Below are 25419 nucleotides of genomic sequence, written 5' to 3'. Positions count from 1 at the left end.
CCTCAGCCCGGCCTGCCCTCCTCACAGTCCAGGAGTCCTCAGGGGATGTCCTCCTCTGTGAGAGGTGACTGGGTGTATCAGGGGAAGGCGCCACCCCCATCACCCCACTGCTGTTGCCACTGCCGGCTGCTGCAGCTGCTGGCCCTCGCTTTTAGCGCTGGCCCTGCCCCCCTGCCCACTGGTGGGTGGGGGAAGATCTGGGGCTGTGGGAGATTGAGGCACAGCAGGTCTCACCCCGTCCAGCCTCTGTGTAGGCGTGGTGCCGGGACCGGCCCACGCCGCTGCCTCTGTGACTGCCTCTGTGGAAGGAGTAGCACTGGGACCGGGACTGCATAGACCCCTCTCCTGAGCTGCCTCTGCAAAAGGGGCCTTGGTGCCGCCTTCTCCTCCCGCGGCTGCTACGAGAGCCTCCTGCACCGCCGGCCCTCAGCCTTTGTAGCTGCTGGCCCTTGGCCCCTGTAGCCACTGTGGCTTTGTCTGGAAGGACGTCTGGTTCAATTAGCATATTACCCTTGTATTTGAATAGATATTTTCATAGCAGCTTATTCTTAAATGGTTTTGCTCTTGATGGCAGGGTTGGTCTGAAATGAGCCATCTCATCTTAGCCTGAAACAGACATTTTTTCCAACAAATTTTTGAAATGCAGCATTCTGTTACCATTTTCTAAAAATTCAATGGGACTTTTTCTACCATTTTCACTCAAAAGTTATCATGTGTGTAATCTTGATATCAATAGCTGACAAGGATATTACAAGAAAGGGAAATTACAGGCCAATCACTTTCATGAAAGTAAATGCAAAAATCCTAAACAAAATAAATCCAATTATATATAAAGGGATAATATAACACAGCCAAATGGGATTTATTCCAGGAATTCACAGGTAGATTAATATTTGAAATTTAATCAATGTAATTCTCTATATTAACAGAAAAAGGAAGTCATATGATTATTTTCACAGATGGAGAAAAATTCTGATAAATCAACACAAATTAATGATTAAAAACACGTAACCACCTAGGAATGGAAGGAGATTTCCTTAATCTGATAAAGAATATTGAAAAATAAAAAACTCTACAGCAATCATCATATTGAGTGAATCATTTAAGGGTTTTTCATGAAATTGAAAATGACAACACAGATATATAAGAAAAATTACAAATAAGAAAAAGTTCAACAGTTTTCAATAGAAAAAAGGGCAGAACAATTGAACAGCCATTTCAGAAAAGAACATATTCAAATGGACAGCAACATAAAATGATGTTCAACTTCATTAGGCATGAAAGAACACAAATTAAACCAAAATGAGGTAGCCACTATGTCAGAATGGCTACAAGGGAAGAGACAATAGTAATAAGTATTGATGAATGTAGAGAGAAACAGAAATTATTATAAACTACTGTTAGATGAAAACTGATGAGATAACTTTGCAAAATTCATTTTGATGGTATCTATTAAAGCTGATCTTAAGCATCCTATATAATAAAAAGCTAAGATGCAAATTGTCCCCTCAACTGGGAGTTCGATTAGAGGGTGGCGTTGGCCAGCCAGCCTGGCCCTATCGGCCCCAATCCAGGCAGGATGGCCAGACCCGACCTGTGCATGAATTTGAGCACCTGGCCTCTAGTATCCTATAAAGCAGCAACTCCACCTATAGATAGCACCTAACAGAAATGCATATATATGCATTCATCAAAAGTCGCAAATGAGAAACAACTCAATTATCCATCCACAATAGAGTGGGTAAATTGTGCTGTCTTCATACAATGTAATGCTATCATTAGTGAAAATGAACAAAATACAACTATATGTACCAATACAAATGAATATTAAAATCACAGTACTGAGCAAAAGAAATTAAGGTAAAAAACAGTATATTCTGTGTGAATCAATCATGTAACATTCAAATACTAATCTCTGGGGTTGTAAATCAAAATAGTTATTGTTGGGGGAGAGAAGTGGATGGTAATGGCTTAAAAGATTTTGGTATAAGGATTTTGGCTTTGTGGGACTAAGCAATTAGTGGGACTTTCCCACTAATTCCCACTAAGCAATTTTTCTTTGCTTCTGTTTATTGACTTGTATTCTGGTTGTACACGTGAAAATTTATCAAGTAATATACACTTATGATTTGTACTTTTTTTTTTTCTCTGTACATATACTTCAGTAAAAATTTTCTGTTAAAAACACCCACCAAAATAGTTATTTAGAACAGTATTTTTAAACTCCTAAGTGGTTGGGAGACCTTTTCTATTTTACTTTTGCTTTATTTTATACTTTTATAGCTTTGGGGTCATTGTTGTAGTCTGTATTCCTTCTGTACTTTTAAATTTCTTGCATTTACTTAGTAGCCTATGTGAAATGGTTTGTTTGTTTATTTATTTATTTATTTATTTATTTATTTATTTATTTAGTGGGGCTGCGGAATCTAATCTATTACTATTAAGTCAAATGATTATATTGCTTAGATTTTGTATCTGCATATTTGCTTTTTGATTACCAAATCTGTCAGAGACGTCAGTCTTCCAAAATTATGGTGGTCCTTAATTCGCTTCAGTTTTTCCTGAAGACCGTTAAGACACCATTGATTTTAAGATATATAATTAATTTATTAACCACTGAGCAAGAAAAAGAGTCCACCAATGAAACTACAAAATTGAAAACTACATTTTAAGTTCAAGATGATAAAAAGTGAAAATATGCACTTCAAAATCCACCAAATAAATGAGGTCAACTATGTTATTCAGGACACAACGCTTTATGTGGTTCTATCTACATTGTGAAATAAACTTTCCGTAGTCACCTTTCCCACTATTTACTCTTTTAGCCTTCGATTCAATTTTGTCTGATTTTTAATACTGCAACCCTTGCTTTCTTTCTGTCTGCATTTCCCAATATTTAATAATGTATTATTTCATGAGACTGAGCTGAAACAAAGATTCATTTTTAAATGGTTGGGATGTAAATATAAAATTGTAATTTCTGAAAACTGTAGGTGGTGAGGGATTACTGTACCTTAAACCTTACTAATTTTGGTGTTAGGTGTACTTCTTATAGCTGGTTTACAGTTGGATAATCATGCTGGTGATATAATCAAAGTGCTTCTGCACTTTAATTGAGGAGCTATAGCCACTTAGATTTAATTATTATTTTAGATTTAATTCTTATTTTAATTATGTTTCTGCCATTTTATTTATCATTTTAGGCAGCCTAAACTATATTTTGTTTTGTTTCTCTATCATAGATTCTTTTTCTTAAAACAGTTTTTTCTCAATTACAGTTGATATATAATATTTTATTAGTTTCAGTTGTACAACATAGTGTTTAAATATTTATGTAACTCATGAAGTGATCTCCCTGATAAGTCTACACCATATGTAGTTATTACAATATTACTGACTATATTCTCTGTGTTTAGTTTACATCCCCATGACTCCTCTGTAACTACCAATTTGTACTTCTTATCCCTTCCCCCTTTGCACCCATACCACCATCACCCCTCTCATCTGGCTACCATCAAAACATTCTCTGTTTCTGACTGTTCATTTATTTTATTTAGATTCTATGAATGATATCATATGACATTTATTTTTGCTGACTTATTTCACTCAGCACAATACACTTCGTCCATCAATTTTGTTGCAGTGGCAACATTTCATTCTTCTTAACAGCTGAGGCATAGTCCATTGTATATATGCATCGCTTCTTCTTTATTCATTTGTCTACCAATGGACAGGTTGCTTCCTCATTTGGCTATTGTAGATAATGCTGCAATAAACATTTGGGTGCCTATGTCTTTTCAAATGAAGTGTGTTGGGTTTCTTCAGATAAATACACAGAAGTGAAACTGGTGGGTCCATCTTTTGTTGTAAAGTCTATTTTGTTTGGTATAAGCATTACTACCATAGGTTTTTTGTTTGTTTGTTTGCTTCCATTTTCATAAAATATTTTCCATCTCTTTACTTTCAGTCTTTGTACTTTTCAATCTGCAGTGACTCTCTTGTAGACAGCATAAGTAAAGGACTTGTTTTCTTATCCATCCAGCTACCTTATGTCTTTTGATTTAACCCATTTGCATTTAATAAATTGTTTATAGATATGTAGTTATTGCTATTTTGTTAATCATATTTTTTATATTTATGTTTCCTTTTTCTCTTCTTCTTCTTAAGAATCCCTTTAACATTCTTGAAATACTGGATTGGTGGTGATGAACTCCTTTAGTTTTTCCTCGTCTGGGAGGCTCTTTATGTGACCTTCAATTCTAAATGATAGCTTTGCTGAGTAGAGTAATCTTGGTTGTAGGTCTTTGCTTTTCATCACTTTGAATATTTCTTGCCATTCCTTTCTGGCCTGCAAAGTTTCTGTTGAGAAATCAGAGGACAGTCCTATGGGCACTCCCTTGTAGGTTACTAACTGCTTTTCTCTTACCATTTTTAAGATTCTCTTTGTCTATAACCTTTGACATTTTAATTATGATGTGTCTTGGTGTGGGCCTATTTGAGTTCATGATATTTGGGATTCTCTGTGATTCCTGGGCATGTAAATTTATTTCCTTTACTAGATTAGGGAAGTTTTCAATCATTATTTCTTAATAAAGGTTCCCAATTCCTTGCACTTTCTCCTTATGTTATACCATGATGCAAACGTTGGTGCTGATGTTGTCCCAGAAGCCCCTTAAACTATCCTTATTTCCTGGATTGTTTTCTTTTTGCTGTTCTGATTGGGTGTGTTCCGCTACCTTATCTTGCAAATCGCTGACGCAATCCTATGCTTCATCTAACCTACTATTGATTCTTTCTAATGTAATCCTCATTTGTTATTGTATTCTTAATTTCTGACCAGTTCTTTATTATGTTTTCCATCTCCATTTCTCTTTGTTGAAGTTCTCACTGAGGTCATTGAGCACCTTTATAACCAGTGTTTCAAACTCTGCATCTGGTAAAATGCTTGTATACATTTTATTTAGTTTGTTTTCTATAGTTTTGTTCTGTTCTTTAATTTGGGACATGTTTCTTTGTCTCCTCTTTTAGGCTACCTCCCTGTGTTTGTTTCTATGTATTAAGTAGAGCTGCTACCTCTCCCAGTCTTGGTAGAGTGGCCGTATGTAGCACATGTCCTGTGGGGCACAGTCTCACTGTTCACCTGAGCCAGGTGTTCCAGATGTGTCTTTTGTGTGGGCTGTCCTCCTGCTGTAGTTGAGCCTTGATTGCTATTGGCATGTCAGTGGGAGGGATTAACCTTCAGGCCTATTGGTTTTGAGGACTGGCTGCGACTACAGTGTGTTAGTTCTGGAGCCTGTGCTCTGCCCAAGGACACTTATTATGAGCTACAAAGTGATCTGCAGATGGTTGCCACTTGTACTGGTCTTGGAGGTGCCTGGAAGAGGCTAAGCTATGAACTTAGGCCATATGTCACTATTGCCAGACTTGGAGCTACTTAGCAAAAGGTACGGGGCACTATAAGGCCAGTTGCTCCTTGTTTGGGGTTTGAGAGATTTTAGGAAAAGTCTGAAGTATGTGCCAAGGCCATCTGTATGGAAAAGCCATTGGAAGTGGCTTGGGTGGGCCTGCAAGTTGGATGGGGTCTCAGAGAATCACCAGGGCAGGGCAAATATTGTTACCCAGATTGATGGAAACCCAGATATGGAGCCTGCAGTGCAGGGGAAAGCGTTCAGCAAAGGAACAATGGCTTCTGCCAGCACTTCTGTCTGGGAGAACACTGCCCCTCCAGTCCTCACCGTGAAGCCAGACAATTCAGTTCCTTCCCATAAGGAAAAACTGCTGCCCCAGTCCTGGAGCTTAGAGCAAGTGGGTATGAGTGAGTCCATGCATGGGCTCTGTAAGAGGAACTTCCTGGGACTTCAGCAACCTTCTGTTTCACTCATCCACAATCCCCTCTGGTTCTTTTAGCCAGAAGTTATGGGGACTTCTTTTCATGGCACTGGGCCACTGGGCTGGGGAAGCCCTGTATAGGGCTGGGATACCTTGCTCCTCAGGGGAGACATCAGCAGCAGAGATATCACTCCCAACTTTTAACCACCACATGTGGGTGTGGGACCAACCTGTTCTGCACTTCTGCCCCTTCTACTGGTCTTGATGTAGATTCTTCTGTATATCCTTAGTTATATGCTGTCTGATCAGCCAGATATCAGATAGTTCTCACTAATGGCAGTCTTCAGTTTATTTGCAATTTTGATGTGGTCATGGTAGCAGGCAAGTACACCATTTTCCCTACTCTGCCATCTTGACAGGAAGACTCCTATAATTTCTTTCATTTAATTTTTTTCTTGCTAGTACTTTGCAAGTTAGAAATCTTGCTTTATATTTCTATTTATGGTTACTTCTGACTTAAACTTTTGAAAACATTTCATACTTCTCCAAATTTCTAAATTATAAACAAACTACCTTGTAACTTTTTTATATCTAAAATGAGAACTAGTACTTAAAATTCTTTACTAGTTACAGTGTTTACAACCAATATTTTGATAACCCTATTTTTTTAAAATGTTAAGTCTATTCTCTTCTTGTTTGAGGTATAAGATTAAATAAAGCACTCTCCTCCAAATTATCCTCTAATTGCATCATAATGTTCTCTATAACATCCATAAAGTATTACCTTGCTCCCTTCTCCCTGGATTCTGTTCTTTAATTCCTAAACCTTTTGAAACCATTATATCCTCAATATCCACATTCTTAAATGAATGTTCCACCACTTCCCTGGGTAGCTCTCTCAAGTGGTAGCCTCTCAATGTTACATGTATGATCTATCCAAGACCACAGTAGTTCTTCAGCCTCCCTATCTTTAATAACCTTCTCCTCCATTCTACTTTGGTCACCTATTACCTTGGCCATGACTTGGGTAAAGACATCACCCATTTACTTATTTTTATTTGTACTATTGAAAGTATTACATATGTCCCCTCCTCACCCCCACTGACCCCCAAAAGCCTGCCCCCACCCCCACCCCAGACTTTCACCACCCTATTAGGTGTCCATGGGATATGCATACATGCACACAAGGTATCTGGTTGATTGTCTCCCACCCACCCACGATCCCCCACCTTCCCACCGAGATTCCAGACTCTGTTCCATGCTTCCATGTCTATGGATCCATTCCATTCATCAGTTTATTTTGTTCATTAGATTCCACATATGAATGAGATCATGTGATACTTGTCTTTCTCTGACTGACTTATTTCACGTAGCATGATACTCTCCAGGTCTCTCAATGCTTTCGTAAAGGGTAAGAGCTTCTTTTTAACTGCTGCATAGTATTCCATGATATAAATGTACCACAGCTTTTTAATCCACTTGTCTACTGATGGGCTATTTCCAGATCACAGCTATTGTAAATTGTGCTGCTATGAACATAGGGGTGCATATATTCTTTCTGATTGGTGTTTTGGGTTTCATAGGATATATTCCTAGAAGTGGGATCACTGGATGAAATGGCAGTTCAATATTTAATTTTTTGAGGAAACTCCATACTGTTTTCAGTAATGGCTGCACCAGTCTGCATTCTCATCAGCAATGTACTAAGGTTCCCTTTTCTCCACATCCTTCCCAGCACTTGTCATTTGTTGATTTGTTGATGGTAGCCATTCTGACAGGTATTAGGGTGATACCTCATTGTCATTTTAATTTGCATCTCTCTGATGATTAGTGAATTGAGCATTTTTATGTCTGTTGGCCATTAGTATGTCTACTTTGGAGAAGTGTCTATTTAAGTCCTTTGTCCTTTTTTTAATTGGATTGTATGTCTTCCTCTTGTTAAGTTAGATATTAACCCTTTATCAAATGTATCATTGCCAAATATGTTCTCCCATATAGTGGGCTCCCTTTTCATTTTGTTGAAGGTTCCTTTTCCTATACAGAAGCTTTATATTTTGATGTAGTCCCATTTGTTTATTTTCACCTTAGTTTCCTTTGCCCTAGGACCATGGTCAGCAAACTGCGGCTCGCGAGCCACATGCGGCTCTTTGGCCCCTTGAGTGTGGCTCTTCCTAAGCTTAGGAGTACCCTAATTAAGTTAATAACAATGTACCTACCTATATAGTTTAAGTTTAAAAAAATTGGCTCTCAAAAGAAATTTCAATTGTTGTACTGTTGATATTTGGCTCTGTTGACTAATGAGTTTGCCGACCACTGCCCTACGAGATGTATCTAGAAACATATTGACACGAGAGATGTCTGGAGAGTTTGCTGACTATGGCTTCTTCTAGGGTTTTTATGGTTTCCAGACTTACATTTAAGTCTTTTATCCATTTTGAGTTTATTCTTGTGTATGATGTAAGTTGATGGTCTAGTTTCATTTTTTTGCATATATCTGTCTAATTTTCCTAACACCTTTTATTGAAGAGACTCTCTTGACTCCGTTGTATGCTCTTGCCTCCTTTGTCAAATATTAATTGAGCATAATGGCTTAGGTCAATTTCTTGGGTCTCTGTTCTGTTCCATTTATCTACATGCCTGTTCTTATGCCAGTACCTGGCTATTTTGATTACGGTGGCTTTGTAGTATAACTTGAAATCTGGTATTGTGATTACTTCAACTTTGTTTTTCTTTCTCAAGATTGTAGCAGCTATTCGGGGTCTTTTTTTTTGGTTCCATATAAATTGTTGGAATAATTGTTCCTGCGCTGTGAAATATGCTGTTCGTATTTTAATAGGGATTGTATTGAATCTGTAGATTGCATTGGGTAATATGGACATTTTAATGATGTCAATTCTATGTATCCATGAACATGGTATCTTCCTTCCCTTGTTTATATCTTCTTCTATCTCTTTTCTCAATGTCCTGTATTTTTCTGAGTACAAGTCTTTTACCTCCTAAGTTAAGTTTATTCCTATGCATCTTAACTTTTTTGTTACAGTGGTAAATGGGATTGTTGATTTAGTTCATTACTGGTGTATAAAAAAATACATCAATTTTTGGGTGTTGTGTTTCCTGCTACATTGTGAAATTCATTTATTAAATTTAGTAGATTTTTGGTGGAATCTTTAGGTTTTCTATGTACAATATCATGTCATCTGTGATTAATGAGAGTTTCACTTCCTCATTTTCAATCTGGATGCCTTTTATTTCTTCTTCTAGTCTGATTGTTGTACTAGGACTTCCAGTACTATGTTGAATAAGTGTAGGGAAAGTGGATATCCCTATCTTGTTCCTGATCTTAGGGGAAATGGTTTTAGTTTTTGTATGATGATCACTGTAGGTCTGTATCATATTGAGATATGATCCCTCTATTCCCACTTTGAGTTTTATAAAAAATGGGTGCTGTATTTTGTTGAATGCTTTTTCTGCCTGTATTGATATGTACATGTGATTTTTGTCTTTCAATTTATGTGATGTATCACGTTTACTGATTTGTGAATATTGTACCAGCCGTGCATCCCTGAACAAATCCCACTTGGTCATGGTATATGATCTTTTTAACATATTGTTGGATCCAATTCGCTAAAATTTTGTTGAGGATTTTAGCATCTATATTCATCAGGGATATTGGCCTGTAATTCTCTTTCTTTGTAGTGTCTTTATCTGGTTTGAGAATTAGGATAATGCTGGCCCCAAAGAAAAGATCATGGAAGTGTTCCTCGTGGATTTTTTGGAATAATTTGAGCAATATGGGTGTTAGTTCTTGTTTCAATGTTTGGTAAAATTCTCATGTGAAGCCATCCGAACCAGGGCTTTTGTCTGTGGTGAGTGTTTTGATTACTGCCTCTATTTCATCAGTTGTTATTGACCTATTCAGGTTTTCTGAATCTTCCTTATTTAGTTTTGGGAGACTGTTTTTCTAGGAAATTGTCCAGCTTGTTGTCATATAGTTGTTGATAGTATTTTCTTACAATCCTTTGTATTTTTCTAGTGTCATTGGTTACTTCTCCGTTTTTGTTTCTGCTTTTATTTATTTGGGTCCTCTTTCTTTCTTTTTTTAATTTTTATTAATTGCAGAGTGCAAGGGAGAGGTAGAGATACAAACATCAATGATGAGAGGGAATCATTGATTGGCTGCCTCCTACACACTCCCCTACTGGGGACTGAGCCCACAAACTGGGCAAGTGCCCTGACTGGGAATCGAACCAGTGACCTCCTGGTTCATAGATATACGCTCAACCAGTGAGACACGCCACCTGGACCTCTCTATTTCTTGATGAGTCTGGCTAATGGTTATTCAATCTTCTTTATCCTTTCAAAGAACCAGCTCTTGTTTTCAGTAATTATTATTATTACTAGTGGCCCAGTGCACAGTGTGTGTGTGTGTGTGTGTGTGTCCCTCAGCCTGGCCTGCACTCTCTCCAATCTGGGACCCCTGGAGGTTTACAGGGATAAGCCTAAACCGGCAGTCGGACATCCCTCTTGCAATCCAGGACTGTTGGCTCCTAACCACTCACATGCCTGCCTGCCTGATTGCCCCTAACCACTCTGCCTGCTGGCCTGCTCGCCTCCAACTGCCCCCCCGCCAGCCTACTCACCCCTATTGCCCCCCGTGCCAGTGTGCTCGTCCCCAACTGCCTGCCATGCTGGCCTGCTCACCCCCAACTGCCCCCTTCTGCTGGCCTGCTTGCCCCCACCTTCTCTCCCCTCTGGTCTGCTCGCCCCCAACTGCCCCCCTGCTGGCCTGCTAACTCCAAACTCCCCCCCCTCCACAGTCCTGATCATCACCAACTGCCCCCCACTGATGGCCTGCTCGCCCCCAACTGGCCCCCCTGCTGGTCTGCTCACGCCCAACTGACCCCCCGCACTGACCTGATCACCCCCAACGGCCCTCCCCCAACGGCCTGATCACCCACAACTGCCGTACCATCCTGGCCTGATCACCCAACAACTGCCTTCCCCTCTTGGCCTCTAACCGCCTCTACCTCGGCCCCGCCACCATGGCTTTGTCCAGAAGAATGTCCAAAAGGTCTCCCAGTCTAATTAGCATATTATACTTTTATTAGTATAGAGGCCTGGTGCACGGGTGGGGGCTGGCTGGTTTGCCCTGAAGTGTGTCCTGGATCAGGGTGGGGGTTCCCTTGGGGTGTGGGGTGGCCTGGGCGAGGGGCCTGTGGTGGTTTGCAGGCGGGCCACACCCCCATTGGGTGAGGGTCTGAGGGCTCTTTTCAAGCTGGCCACACCCCCTTCAGGGTGAGGGTTCCTGCTGGGGTGCCTGGCCAGCCTGGGTGAAGGGCTGATGGCTGTTTTCAGGCTGGCCACACCCTCCAGAGACCCAGGCCCCCAGCCCCTCCTTGAGCGGAGGCCAGGGCTGGCTGGAAGCTTGGCTTCCTCTGTCGCAGGGGGCAACCCAAGCCTCCAGCTCCGTGGCCGCCGCCATCTTTGTTGGGTTAATTTGCATACTTGTTCTGATTGGCTGGTGGGCATAGTGGAGAGATCGTCAATTTGCATGTTTCCCTTTGATTAGTGTAGTTTTTTTTTAAGTCTCTATATTGTTTATTTGTGCTCTAATCTTTATTATTTCCTTCCTTCTACTTATTCTGGGCATTTCTTGTTGCTCCTAATTCTTTAAGTTGTACCGTTAAATAGTTTATTATTAATTTTTCTTGTTTTTCTTGAGGTAGGCCTGTAGTGCTATGAACTTCCTTCTCAGCACTGCTTTTGTTGTGTCCCTGAAATTTTGGGTTTTTCGGTGTTAATTTTCATCTAATTCCAGAAAGTTTTTGATTTCTTTCTTAATCTCATCAATAGCCATTTTATTGTTTGATAACATGATACTTAGCTGCCATGTGTTTAGGGTGTTTTTACTGTAGTTGATTTCTAATTTTATTCCACTGTGATCTGAGAAAATGCTTGATAGGATTTCAATCTTCTTGAACTTAGACTTGTTTTGTGTCCTAATATGTGGTTTGTCTTTGTGAATGATCCATGTGTACTTGAGAAGAATTTATATTCTGCAGCTTTGGGGTAAAATGTTCCATAAATCTCAGCTAAATCCATCTGATCCACTGTGCCCTTTAGAGCCACCGTTTTCTTGTTAACATTCTTTTGCCTGGAAGTTCTATGCAGTGAAGTCAGCGGGTTGTTAAAGTCCCTTACCATGACTGTATTGTTGTTGATCTCACTCTTAAAGTCCTCTAGAAGTTTTTTTTTTACATATTTAGGTGCTCCTATATTGGGTGATATGTTTAGCAGGGTTATAACCTCTTGTTGGGTCAATCCCTTTAGTATTAAGAACTTTACTGTCTGTTGTGATGGCCTTTATTGTGAAGTCTATTTTGTCAGATATGAGTATTGCTACCCCAGCTTTATTTTACGTTTCCATTTGCATGGAAAATTTCTTTCCATCCCTACACTCTCATCCTGAGTGAGTCTTCTGTTCTAAAGATAGTCTCTTGTAGACAGCATAGAGTTGGATCATATTTTTGTATCCATTCAGCTACCATGTGTCTTTTGATTGGAGCATTTAATCCATTTACAGTTAAGCTTATTATTGATAGGTATTTATTTATTGCCATTTGCTTTCTGTCTGCCTAGGTTTCTCTATTTCTTCTTCAAATTACAGCAGTCCCTTTAGCAATTCTTGTAATGCTAGATTTGTGGAGATGAACTCCTTTAGTTTTTGTTTTGTTTTTTTGTCTGGGAAGCACTTCATTTCACCATCTATTTTGAAAGATAGCCTTGCTGGATATAGTAATCTTGGTTTCAGATCCTTGTTTTCTATCACCTTGAGTACTTGATGCCATTTGCTTCTGGCCTATAGAGTTTCTGATGAGAAATCAGGTGTCAGCCTTATGGGAGCTCCTTTGAAGGTAACAGTATGCTTTTCTCTTGCAATCTTTAAGATTCTCTCTTTATCTTTAATTTTTGGCATTTTAATTATGATGTGCCTGGACGTGGGCCTGTTTGGGTTCTTTTTGCTTGGGACTTCCTGTGTCTCCTGAACTTGTGACTTTTTCCTTCACCAGGTTAGGAAAGCTTTCTGCCATTATTTCTTCAAATACATTCTCTATCTCTTTCTTTCTGTCTCTTCTGGCACACCTAGTATGCAAATATTGTTATGTTTCACATTATCCCAGAGCTCTCTGAAGCTGTCCTCTAGTTTTTTAACTGTTTTCTAGTTTTGGTTCTGTGATTGAGTGATTTTTTCCTACCCTGTCTTCTAATTCACTGATCCGATCCTAAGATTCCTCTAATCTGTTGTGTATTCCTTGTAATGTGTTATTAGTGCTATGTCATTCTTTACTTTCATTTTCATAGTTGCTATATATTTTCTCATGGTATTGAGCATCTTTACCATCATTATTCTGAACTCTATATCAGAAAAAATTTCTTATCTCCATTTCATTTATCTATTCTTCTGGATATTCTCTTGTTCTTTCAATTGGGCATTGTATTTTTGACTCCTCATTTTGGTTGCCAGTTTGGGTTTGTGACTATGTATTAGGTAGATCTGTTACGCCTCTCAATCTCTAGTGCAGGGCAGTGTCAAATGCTGTTTGTGACTTATTAGATCAGGCAAAGACTCAAGGCCTCCAGAGACTGCCTCTGTCTGCAGACTAATTGGATTTAGTCTTGAGTAGCGTTCATGAATCATCTACAGGTGTGGCATGAGTTTTGCCAACAGCATGGGGTAACTACTTCTGCCTAAAGGTTAACTGTTATTCTCAGTCTCTTAATGGGCCTCAGAAACTCCACATTATGGGGCCAGGTGTTTTCCAATAGGGTGGGTTGACTGTCTTCCCCCCATGCAAAACCACATGCATAGCAAATGTCTGTGTGAGAAAGATGAACTCCGCACAGGAAAATGGGGTGTCTGCCTTCTGAGCTATAACACCAGAGCCCCCAACCCTGGCTTCTGTCTACACAGTTCTAGTCCCGTCTGCCCTAGCACAATTTGAGTGGCTGCACACAGAATTTTGTGCATTGGCCCTGCATTTCCAGCCATCTTTACCTGGCATACAGCAACCCAGATGCTTTTCACAGCCAGATGTTATGTGGGCACCTTTCTCAGTTCTGGTGTTCTCTGCTAGGGGGCCCGGCTTGGGTATTAGACCCCAGAGTTCTCAGTGGCCACCCCTCACAACTGCGATACTTTCCGGAACTTCAGCTGCCGTTGGTCAGAGCCTGGCCAGACCTTTCATGCCTCTACCCTTCCCACCAGTCTCCACTTTCTATCCCTAGTTATCAAGGTTCTTTCCAGCCAGTCTTCAGTTAATTATTCAGAAAAATTTTTTTTTGTATTTTAATTGTAATTCCAGTTTAGTCCTGGGAGTGTTTCTGTGTAGCATCCACATACTCCGCTACCATCATTAATCTCTCTATTTATGCCAAGAGAGCCTCAATCACAGCAGAGGCCTAGGTCTGAAAGCTTCTTTGTCCCTATGGGCTCAAATCTCTCCTCTACCTCTAAAATCACTACCTCAAATATTTTGTCTAAAAACTTCTCCATCTAACTTGCTTGTTCAACCATTTTGTTTATGACTGATATTCCATTAATTTGGGATCTCCAGTCCATCTATTATTCTAATTACTCCCATTAACTATTAACCCTCTACTTTCCTAACGTCTATATTTCACCTAGATGCCATTGTCTATCATTTCAGTAACATTCCTGCCAGTATCCTAAATCTTTGCCTCTTCATCTTTTTGTTGTACATATCTGGTAAAATCCAGTGCTGTTTAAATCAACCTATCTGCTTTTTCTAGACCTGTGACTGATGAACTCTGTTCTACTATCAAAAGACAGAACAATTATTACATTACTAGAGGCCCGGTGCATGGATTCATGCACTGGTGGGGTCTCTCGACCTGGCCTACAGGAATCGGGCTGAAACTGGCTCTCCAACATCCCCTGAGGAGTCCCGGATTGTGAGAGAGTGGTTCTTGGGTGGTGCATCCCGAAATCGGGCTCCCTCCTCTCTGGTTTCCCATGTGTCACCCGAGAACCGCAGCTCCTGTGTTGAGCATCTGCCCCCTGGTGGTTAGAGTGCGTCATAGCTACTGGCCATTGGACAGTCGCTTAGGCTTTTATATATATACTAGAGGCCCGGTGTACAAAAATATGTGCACTGGCGGGGGAGGGGGCGATTATAAAGATTATAAAGTACTCTCAAATTCAATTCTTCCCTCAGCCCCACTTGTGCCCTCTCACAGTTTGGGACCCCTTGGGAGATAACCACCTGCTGGCTTAGGCCCGCTCCCTGGGTGGCACATGGCAGGCCCGATCCCTTGGTGCCTGCCCCGCCTCCCCGGGTCGCGCACACGGCAGGGCTGATCTGGGGGTTGGGGCGCCGCCCCGGGTCACGCACACGGCAGGGCTGATCTGGGGGTCGGGTCGCACACAGATGCCCGCCGCCCCAGGTCGCAGATAGCAGGCCCGGATGGCAGCGGGGCAGGCAGGATGGCACTGTCCTGCCCTGCCTGCAGTATGCAAATTAGCTGCCATCTTTGTTGACAGTTAATTTGCATATTGTGCTAATTAGCCAATGGGAGGCATAGCGAAGGTATGGTCAATTACCATGTTTGTCTATTATTAGATAGGATAGATAAATTCATGACTTTCAACTTCAAAAAGGGTCCTTAATACTGGCTATAATTTTACCATGTTTATCTGATCAATGGAAACTCTCCCATTTTCTCCAAGGACTATTTCAAACTGCCTCCATTCTACTTAAGGCCAACCCCACACAGTCCTCAATAGCCAAACTCAAATCTCCTCATCTTCCTCACACCAAACACACACACCAACCAATAGTTTCATCCCATCTTCTTAATGAATACATCTTGTTTTTGCTTCAAATGTATTGCTTTCTCTTTTGTCCCTCTCTTGCCATTTGTTTTTACACATGACCAAATCTCCTTGAATAAACCAAAACCAATGCCACCTAATTTTATAACTTTCTTCATCTATCTCTTATTGTTAGTATCTATTAGAAAGTAAATGTTACATAGGAATACAGAAATTTATCACGCATACCATATGGGTATAGTTAGGTTTCTAAAAATAAAATCATATAATTTGATACTCACAGAAATATTTCATGTCTAATGTTCAGAGAAAAAGGATGTGTTAAATTTAGGAGAACATGTTTTGGATAATAAGATTCATGGATATATAACTAAGATAAGTAATAGGTTCTACATTCTTGCTGTAGAACTCTTAGAACTAAGAATGGTTTGCACAAACATTACTCCTTGTTGGAGCTATGGGATCATCACCTCATTCTACTGACATAATGTGCAAAGTCATAAATAAGTCAAGTAAACCCTCAGGGGAAGAACAACAGTGGTCTTGTGAAGTTCACCTTGGAAGACAGATTACAAAGAACTTGGGGGGTAAGGGAAGAGGGGACAAAATGTGGGATGATATGAAGGAAATACTGTGGTAAAGAAAAGCAATTTAAGAGAATGGTGACCAGAATAAATAAACCTGAATGGTTATGAATTCTGTAGTCTTAACTACCCTTCTTGGCTGACAGAAGACCCTGAACTGGCAGGTACTAGAATTCATTCCCTTGAATAAGAACAAGACCCCTTTCAAAACCAAAATAGCGAGACTCCAGGGGAGAACCAAGATGGTGGCATAGGTTAACGCCGGAGTTTGCTGCCTTGAACAACTACTTCAAAAATGAAACTAAAAGATGGAACGGACATCACCCAGAACCACAGGAACGCTGGCTGAGTGGAAGTCCTACAACTAGGAGGAAAGAGAAACGCATACGGACACTCAGAGGAGGCGCAGTGCTGAAGTCAAATTCTGAGGTGCGGAGTGTGCGGAGCGCGCTGGCGGCGGAGGGCGCGGTTGGCGTTTTCAATCGGGAGGGAGTCGCAGACTCTGAGCTCCAGATACGGGCGAGTCTTTAGGGACCCAGACTCAAATGGGAGAAGCGGGACTGTCTGGCTTCGGTCAGAGCGAGTGCAGCTTTCTCTCCGAGGTTTGCAGCGGTCGCTGGGACTCAGAGAGGAAGAGAGCCCCTGGGGACAGGACTGAGAGCCGCCATAACTGCTCTCTCCGGCCCACCCTGTTGATCCTGTGCGACCCGCCCCGCCCAAGCCCTGCACAGAGCCATTTGCCAGATAGCCTCAGGCAAAGGCTAGATTAGCACCTCCCTAGAAGACAGAAGTTCTCTCACTGCAGACACAGCTGATTCTCACAGCCACTTGGCCTGGAGGTCAAACCCTCCCTGGTATTAGCTACAACAATCAAGGCATAAATAATCTGATGAACAGAATGAACTGGTGATTATAATAGGTTCAGGGACATAGAAAGGGAATGGACTGACTATTCTTGGGGGGGAAAGGTGTGTGGGAGATGCGGGAAGAGACTGGACAAAAATCGTGCACCTATGGATGAGGACAGTGGGTGGGGAATGAGGGCGGAGGGTGGGGCGGGAACTGGGAGGAGGGGAGTTATGGGGGCGAAAAAAGAGGAACAAATGTAATAATCTGAACAATAAAGATTTAATTAAAAAAATAAAATAAAATAAAATAAAATAGACTCCAGGAAAAAAAACAACAAAAAACACCAAAATAGCTCTTGCTTAATCTTATCAAAACATTTCACATGGCTTATTTCCTTATTCTTGAAACACTCTTTTTCTTTGATTTCCATAGTATAACATGTGAATCTCCTGTCTTTTATTTTACCTCTTGGCTTGCCTCTTTTGTTTCCCCTGCCTCATCTTCCTTCTTGATTCCAACACTCTACCACATTAGCCATGACACATTCTGCTTTTTCTTGTGCCACAGGGACTTTGCATGTAACTCTTCATTCATTCTGAAATATGCTTCTTTTCCACTCTGACCAAATCCTACTCTGCATTTAAGTAGCAGTTTAATCAACACTTCCTCAGGAAAGTTTTATCTGACTAGAGCAAATTCTTCCCTAGTTAGGTCAAACCCTGCTATTATATGGTCTCACAGTACTATTCCTTCAGAGCAATTATCATAGTCGCAGTTTGATTAAAAAAGCAAAAACAAAAAACAAACCACACAAGACATTAAAATCCATAACCCATCTACCAGCCATAAAGTTCAAGAATATAGGGACTGTGGGATTTTATTCACTGTGGTATACTGCCAACTACTGTACTCAGCACATATCAAAAAAAAATTGTTGAATTGTTACATAAATAAATGACTAAACTCATAGTATTTTGAATAATTTTTCTTATCCTATTAAGAGTCTTAACTAAGAAAATCTCTATTTCATTCAAACAAATATTTATCGAATGCTAAGGAATGAGAGCAGAGTGGTGACAAAAACAGGTATGTTCCCTACCTTATAGAGCACACTATCTAAAAAATGGTTAAGGTGGAGAAACTAAGATGGCGGCATAGGTAAATACCGGGAAATTGCTGCCTCACACAACTTCAAAAATACAACGAAAAGACAAAACAGACATCATCCAGAGCTACAGGAAGGCTGGTTGAGTGGAAATTCTACAACTAGAAGGAAAGAAAAGCACACTGACAGCCAGAGGAGCTGCAGAAGTAAAGTGCAGAGGTACGGAGGCTCGCATGTGGAAAGGGGCTGGCACCTGAGGACGCGGCTGTCTTTTTGAATCGGGAGAGAGGCACAAGCTCCCGACTGCTCTGAACTCTGGTTCCGGGAAGTCTCTGGGGACCCAGGACTCATACGGGGAGAAACTGGACTGTCTGGCAGCAGGCAGAACTCGGAGCTTGAGGGCGGCTTTCCCTCAGAGGTGCTTGCAGCAATTACTGGGACACTGAGACGCGCAGCCTCTTAGGGCAGGGCTGAGGATCCGCCATAGCTGCTTGCTCCGCCCATTGATTCCCTGAGACCCTGCCCCACCCAGGCTGCGGCAGAAAAAGCTAAAGGAGTTCATCACCACCAAACCAGCATTATATGAAATGCTGAAAGGTATTCTTTAAGAAGAGGAAGAAGAAAAAGGAACTCTTACCATTTGCCACAGCATGGATGGAACTGGAGAGTGGATAAATACCACATGACCTCACTCATTTGTGGAATATAATGAACAACATAAACTGATGAATAAGGACTGATTCAGAGACGGAGAGGCATTGATTGGACTGTCGGGCCTTGGAGGGAAGGTAGGGGAGGGTGGGGGTAAGGGGGAAAGATCAACCAAAGGACTTATATGCAAGCATATAGGCCTAACCAATGGACACGGACAATGGGGGGGGGGGTGAGGGCACGAGCTGGGGGGGGGGGCGGGGGCGGGGGGGTAGGGGATAACATGGGGATAAATACACATATGTAATATCTTAATCAATAAAAATATATTAAAAAAATAAATAAAAACTGGCTTAATAAACAGCTATTTAAATTGTTAATAAAAATAAAAAATGGTTAAGGTAATAAAAAAATAAATTTATTATGATTTTTGTTTATGTGCAATAAAAAATTCAGAAAGATGTGAGCTATAACAGGGGCTTCTGATATTGTTGGAAGGCTTTACGTCTACCTTCTGAGAGCTATATTTACCTTCTTCATTTACGGTAGATTTTTTTCTTTTATATTTTCCCTGTTTACTCATCTTTGAATAGCCTGGTATTAGCTCCAAAACTATAGAATAGATTGCTCTTCTACTATAGTGAATGCTATTACAGTTTCAACAGGAGGGCTGATGGATATACATTTATAATACCATTTCATGTGCCACTGCCAGTCAATCATTGTTTTGGTTGTGGAAATCCTAGTGTTTAGATGAAGAAAGAGAGGAACTATTAGGGTGGAATCATGGTGACCCTGGAAATTAGCATTCTGAGGAGGGTTAGCTTTTTAGTTGTTTGGTTGATACAAACCTTGCATTTCTGAATTCATAGGCATATGGGCTTGGGTGAAGGGGACTGGGTAAGGGAGAGGTAAGAATCCAAAGATAGTCTTTCCTCCTATTTTTATTATTTACACGTGGCCAAGAAATTCAATGGCTTTAAGTTAGTAAAAATATTTCTCAAATTCAGGCAACAATCTATTAACTGTTATTCACAGTACTAAGTGATCATGTCTTTTCCTTTTCTGTATATAATGAAGTATTTCAATGACAAACTGAGCAAGGCTTTAACTACTGCTAACCAGGTATTATTTTAAATTAGAACTTATTACTTTCTTTAGAACATAAAATGAAGATGTAGTCAGTATTCAGAGTGATTACTTTGTTAAGTGGAAAATAAGTTAGAGGATAAGTACATTAAATCCCATTCTAGTTCTATGATATTAAATACTTTTAATGACACTCACTATTCTGAAATTCCTTGTACTTCTTTTGCCCAGTTAGATTGTTCTTTTTCTCCAAGATGAACCACTTTAGATGGTGGAGCAGTTCTTCCCAGATAAAGCTTCTGTATGCCTGGAGGTTCTTCCAAGTAAAACCTTAAAAATTCATATAACAATTATATTATACCCAAATTTGTGGTTTAATATAGAGTTCTAGTAGTATAAATCTTCAAAGTAAAAAGTTTTCTACATGGTGTAATAGAAAAAAAGCCATCTTTTAAAAAACTGTACTATAAATTTCAGAACAAAATCTTGTAAAAAATTCAATCAAAATTTAAAAACAAATTAATATTCTTTCTCTCTTAAGACACCAAACTAAATATACAACAAAAATATAAGGATTATAAAGTACTCTCAAATTCAATAAAGTATTTTTGCTAAAAGTGTTTAACTTGACTCTATAAGGCACTACACATAGCTCCAGTTTATAGGAAATATGTGGGATGAAGGATCCACCTAAGTGACACTAAGAGAAAATAGCCAGGTAAATCCAGAATCCTACAAAATAACTGGCTTAAACTCTTAAAAAAAAAAAAAAAAAAAAAGGCAGGGAAGAAATCTCTCCATGATTTTTATAGGTATAGAATAATTTATTCTAAAATTTATATAAAAAGGCAAAGGAACAAAAAGCTAAAACAATTTTGAAAAATAAAAATAAGGTTGAAGAAATAACTCTACCTAAGTTTAACACTTACTACATAGCTACAGTAACAAGACAAAAAACAGACAGATCGCTGGAACAGAATGGAGAACTCAGTATAGAGCCACACAAATGTGCTCAACTCAACTAATATTTTTTCTTTCAATTACAGTTGACATTCAATTTATTTTATCTTACTTTCAGGTGAACAGAACAGCATAGTTGTTAGACATTTATATAACTTACAAAGTGATTCCCCCTATTAAGTCTAGTACCCACCTGGCACCAAACATAGTTCTTACAATATAACTGACTATAGTTCCTATACTCTACTTTATAACCCCGTGACTATTTTGTAACTATCAATTTGTATTTCTTAATCTCTTCACCCTTTTCAACCAGTTCTCCAACCTCCTCCTTACTCTGGCAACCATCAGTTTGTTCTCTGAATCTATTTTTTTTTTTAAATTTTGTTTTTAAGATTCCATGTATGAGTAAAATCACAAGGTGCTAAACTGTTTTTGACAAGGGTGTAAAAACAATCTTATGAGGGAAATATCCCTTTCAACCAATGGTGCTGAAGCAATTGAGTATTCATAGGCAAATGTATGAACTTTGATGTAAACCTTATATTTTTACAAAAATTAACTCACAATAGATCATGGGTTTAAATGTAAAAGGAGTAAAAATATAAAAAAATTATAAAACTTTTTGAAGTATAGGAGAAAAATCTCAGGTACCTAGGGCTAGGTGAAGAGTTCTTAGACCAAAAGCATGATCCATAAAATAAAAAACTGATAAAATACATTTCATCCAGAAGGCAGAGGGACTGAATTCTGATAATTAAAAAAGAACCCTCACAATTTTATACAAAAAAGCAAATACCCACAAAGGAAAAATTCATACAGGCACTGAATTCTCATCAAGAAAATTACATGATAGAACATAATTAAGTTATGTTTGTACAGATCTGAATAAAAACAACTGGGCCTCTATAATTCTAAACCTATGTGGGAGGAAAACAAAAAAGAGCATTTGATCATGTAATAACTTAGAAAACATAAGATCCCCTCATTTTCTCTGGAAAAAAAGTTACTTTAGAAAATTATATGAAAATAAAAGAACAAGAAATCAGACCAAGTTTACATGAAATAAAGACAGAGATGACAAAGAATAACTGGTCTAAATAATCACTGACAAAATGATTGTGAACTTGAATAAAATTTTAAAAAATTGTTTTTAAAAAAGAAAATAGGTGTTTTTTTAATATATTTTATCGATTTTTTTTACAGAGAGGAAGGAAGAGGTATAGAGAGCTAGAAACATTGATGAAAGAAAAACATCAATCAGCTGCCTCCCGCATACGCCCCACTGGGGATGTGCCCGCAACTAAGGTACATGCCCCTGACCGGAATCGAACCTGGGACCCCTTCAGTCCGCAGGCCGACGCTCTATCCACTGAGCCAAACCGGTTACAGCTAGAAAATAGTTTTTTTAAAAAAAATTATTATTTAAAAGAAATCTGGGAGGGGCATGGTAAAGGTAAGGTTATATACAGGGTATCCCAAAAACATGTATACACACTTTAACAGCTGATAGCTCAACTGATGTTTCTTTCTTTTCAGCCAGACTAAACTTTGAATATTTTGGGGGGGGACACACTTTAACAGCTAATAACTCACTTAATTTTCACTCTTTTTCAGCTTTAACTGATTTGAAATAATGGGTGAAGCCAGATGAAGGTGGATGGAACATAGAGGTAGCAGCCATTAAGCCCGTGGTTAAGAAGTTTATCATTTAAAAGAAGGCTACATACAAAACTGTAGGTAGAGAAGAGGCAGCTCATCAAGCAAAAATTCAAACAGAAGAGAAATAGGGCTAGTGGAAAAAGGAGATAGGTATTAAAAGTATTGAACAACAAAAAAATTATCCACTAGACTTTTCTATGGGGATGCATAGAAGATAATGTTTAAAGTATAAAACCCGCAACAGTTGATGAATTGAGGGCACACAAAAACCAAACAAAATGATTCTTGATATTTTCAATTACATTGTTTCGCATTATCAGCAGTGCCTGGACTACAACATCTAGTTTGAAAACAGGCATTGACAAAAAAATTATTCATTTCTGTAGATACTTTTAAATTTTTCATTACGGTATGTTAATGAACACTGACTTTATAATCATTTGATGTGCATATATATTTTGGGGAGACACCCTATATATGCTACTCATTCTTGTCATCAAGAGAAATATATTTCGGAGACAACCAAGATGGCGGCATAAGTAAACACCTGTACTTGCTGCCTCTCACAACCACATCAAAACTACAACTAAAAGACAAAAAAAATAGCATCCAGAACTACGGGAAGGCTGCCCCAGTGGAAGTTCTACAATTAGAAAGAAAGAAAAAAGCACATTGAGACTGGTAGGAATTGTGGAGGGGCGCGCAAAATGGGCTGGCAACTGGGAGCGCTGTGGTTTTCTTCAACTGGGAAGGAGATACAAGCTCCAAATTGCTCTCAACTCCACTTCCAGGTAAGACTTTGGGACCCAGAATCATACAGGGAGAAATTGGACTGTCTGGCATCGGGCTGGAATGCAAAGGCGGCTTTCTCTCAGAGGTGTTTGCAGCGATCATTGTTCCTGCACGGGGGAACGGGATGCAGAGACGCAGAGACCTCTCCAGGACAGGGCTGACTGGCAGCCATTACTGTTTGCTCTGCCCTGGTGAGTCCCTGAAACCCCACCCCACCCAATTTACAAACCCACCCAAGCTGTGTGCAGCGGCTTTTGCATATGAATGGCCTGTCCTTTTGCAACCTAAAACCTAACAAACTGCACTGGGTCAGAGAGCTCCAAAGCTTCCAAAAGAAGGACCAAGCCCTGGCAGCAGCAGCCTGCATTGCTTCACAGCCGGGCCTCATCTGGGCATTTCTAAACCCAGTACAAAGAGGAAAAATCTGCAGATCTCTCTGTAGCTCCTGCTGGGTGGCCTCAGGCAGCGGCTGACTTTGCACCTCCTTGGAGATCCAAGAGCCAGTATACCCAGTGGTCAGTGTGAAACCACACCAGATTACAACTCTTCACATCCATACATGACACACTCAAGGGGCAGACTCAGTGAGTACCAAAGCCCCAATGAAGCAATTCCTGCCCCATAAGGGTGTCTCCAGAACAGCAGTTTTCCCATTGTAGACACAGCTGGTCCTCACAGCCAATTGGCCTGGAGGTCAATTCCTCCCAGTGATACCAAGAGCAATCAAGACTTAACTACAACAGGACTGTGCACACAGCCCACAAAGGGGTGCACCAAGAGTGTCCCCCTTAGGTAATTGGGGAGGTTGAGCAACTGGACCCTATAGGACACCTAACACACAAGGCCACTCTATCAACACAGGGAAGCAGCCAAAATGCGGAGACAAAGAAAAATGTCACAAATGAAAGAAATAGAGGAAAGCAAACTACTGGAGTTCAAAACTATAGAGTTCAAAACCACAGTTACAAGGTTACTCAAGAATCTTCTAGAAACCTCTGAGAAATTTAGTGAGACACTCAAGGATATGAAAAAGGACCAATCAGAAATTAAGCATACACTGACTAAATAAAGAATAATTTACAGAGATCCAACAGCAGACTAGAGGATCCCAAGAATCAAGGCAAAGATTTGAAATATGAAGAAGCAAAAAACACCCAACCAGAAGAGCAAACAGAAAAAAGAATCCAAAAATCTGAAGATAGTATAAGGAACCCCTGGGACAACTTCAAGCGTACCAACATATGAATTATGGGGGTGCCAGAAGAAGAGAGAGACCAAGATATTGAAAACCTATTTGAAGAAATCATGAGAGAAAACTTCCCCTACCTGGTGAAAGAAATACACTTTCAAGTCCAGGAAGTGCAGAGAACCCCAAACAAGAGGAATCCAAAGAGGACCACACCAAGACACATCATAATTAAAATGGCAAAGAGAGAATCTTAAAAGCAGCAAGAGAAAAACAGTTAGTTACCTACAAGGGAGTACCCATACGACTGTCAGCTGATTTCTCAACAGAAACTATGCAGGTTAGAAGGGAGTGGCAAGAAATATTCAAAGTGATGAATACCAAGAACCTACAACCAAGATTACTCTACCCAGCAAAGCTATCATTTAGAATGGAAGGTCAGATAAAGAGCTTCACAGCTAAGAAAAAGCAAAAGGAGTTCATCACCGCCAAATCAGTATTATATGAAATGCTGAAAGGTATTCGTTAAGAAGAGGAAGATGGAAAAAAAGTAAAGATAAAAATTATGAACAACAAAGTGACAACAAATACATATCTATCAACAAGTGAACTTAAAAATGAAGTGAATAAAAAATGTGATGAACAGAATAAACTGATGAATATAATAGAATCAGGGGCATAGAAAGAAGTGGACTGACAACTCTTGGGGGGAAGGGGGTGTGGGGGGTGCGGGAAGAGATTGGACAAAAATGTTACACCTATGCCCTAGTTAGTTTGGCTCAGTGGATAGAGCGTTGGACTGTGGACTGAAGGGTCCCAGGTTCGATTCCAGTCAAGGGCACATGCCTGGGTTGCGGGC

The 25419-nt window shown here is 40.0% G+C and overlaps 1 protein-coding gene across 2 annotated transcripts in view; it reads right to left on the bottom strand.

Annotated features, from left to right (window-relative positions):
* XRN1 (5'-3' exoribonuclease 1) overlaps positions 1 to 25419 on the bottom strand; it is a 196022-nt gene that overhangs the window by 75931 nt on the left and 94672 nt on the right. For both annotated transcript variants that reach the window (XM_081086155.1, XM_081086156.1), the window contains exon 20: positions 20159 to 20290. In XM_081086155.1, the coding sequence (XP_080942281.1) occupies positions 20159 to 20290 (132 nt within the window). The remainder of the gene's footprint in view (positions 1 to 20158; positions 20291 to 25419) is intronic.

The sequence above is a fragment of the Myotis nattereri genome, assembly GCF_964212035.1.
Source record: "Myotis nattereri genome assembly, chromosome: 3".
NCBI lineage: Eukaryota > Metazoa > Chordata > Mammalia > Chiroptera > Vespertilionidae > Myotis > Myotis nattereri.
This window is presented reverse-complemented; position numbering and strand designations above follow the sequence as displayed.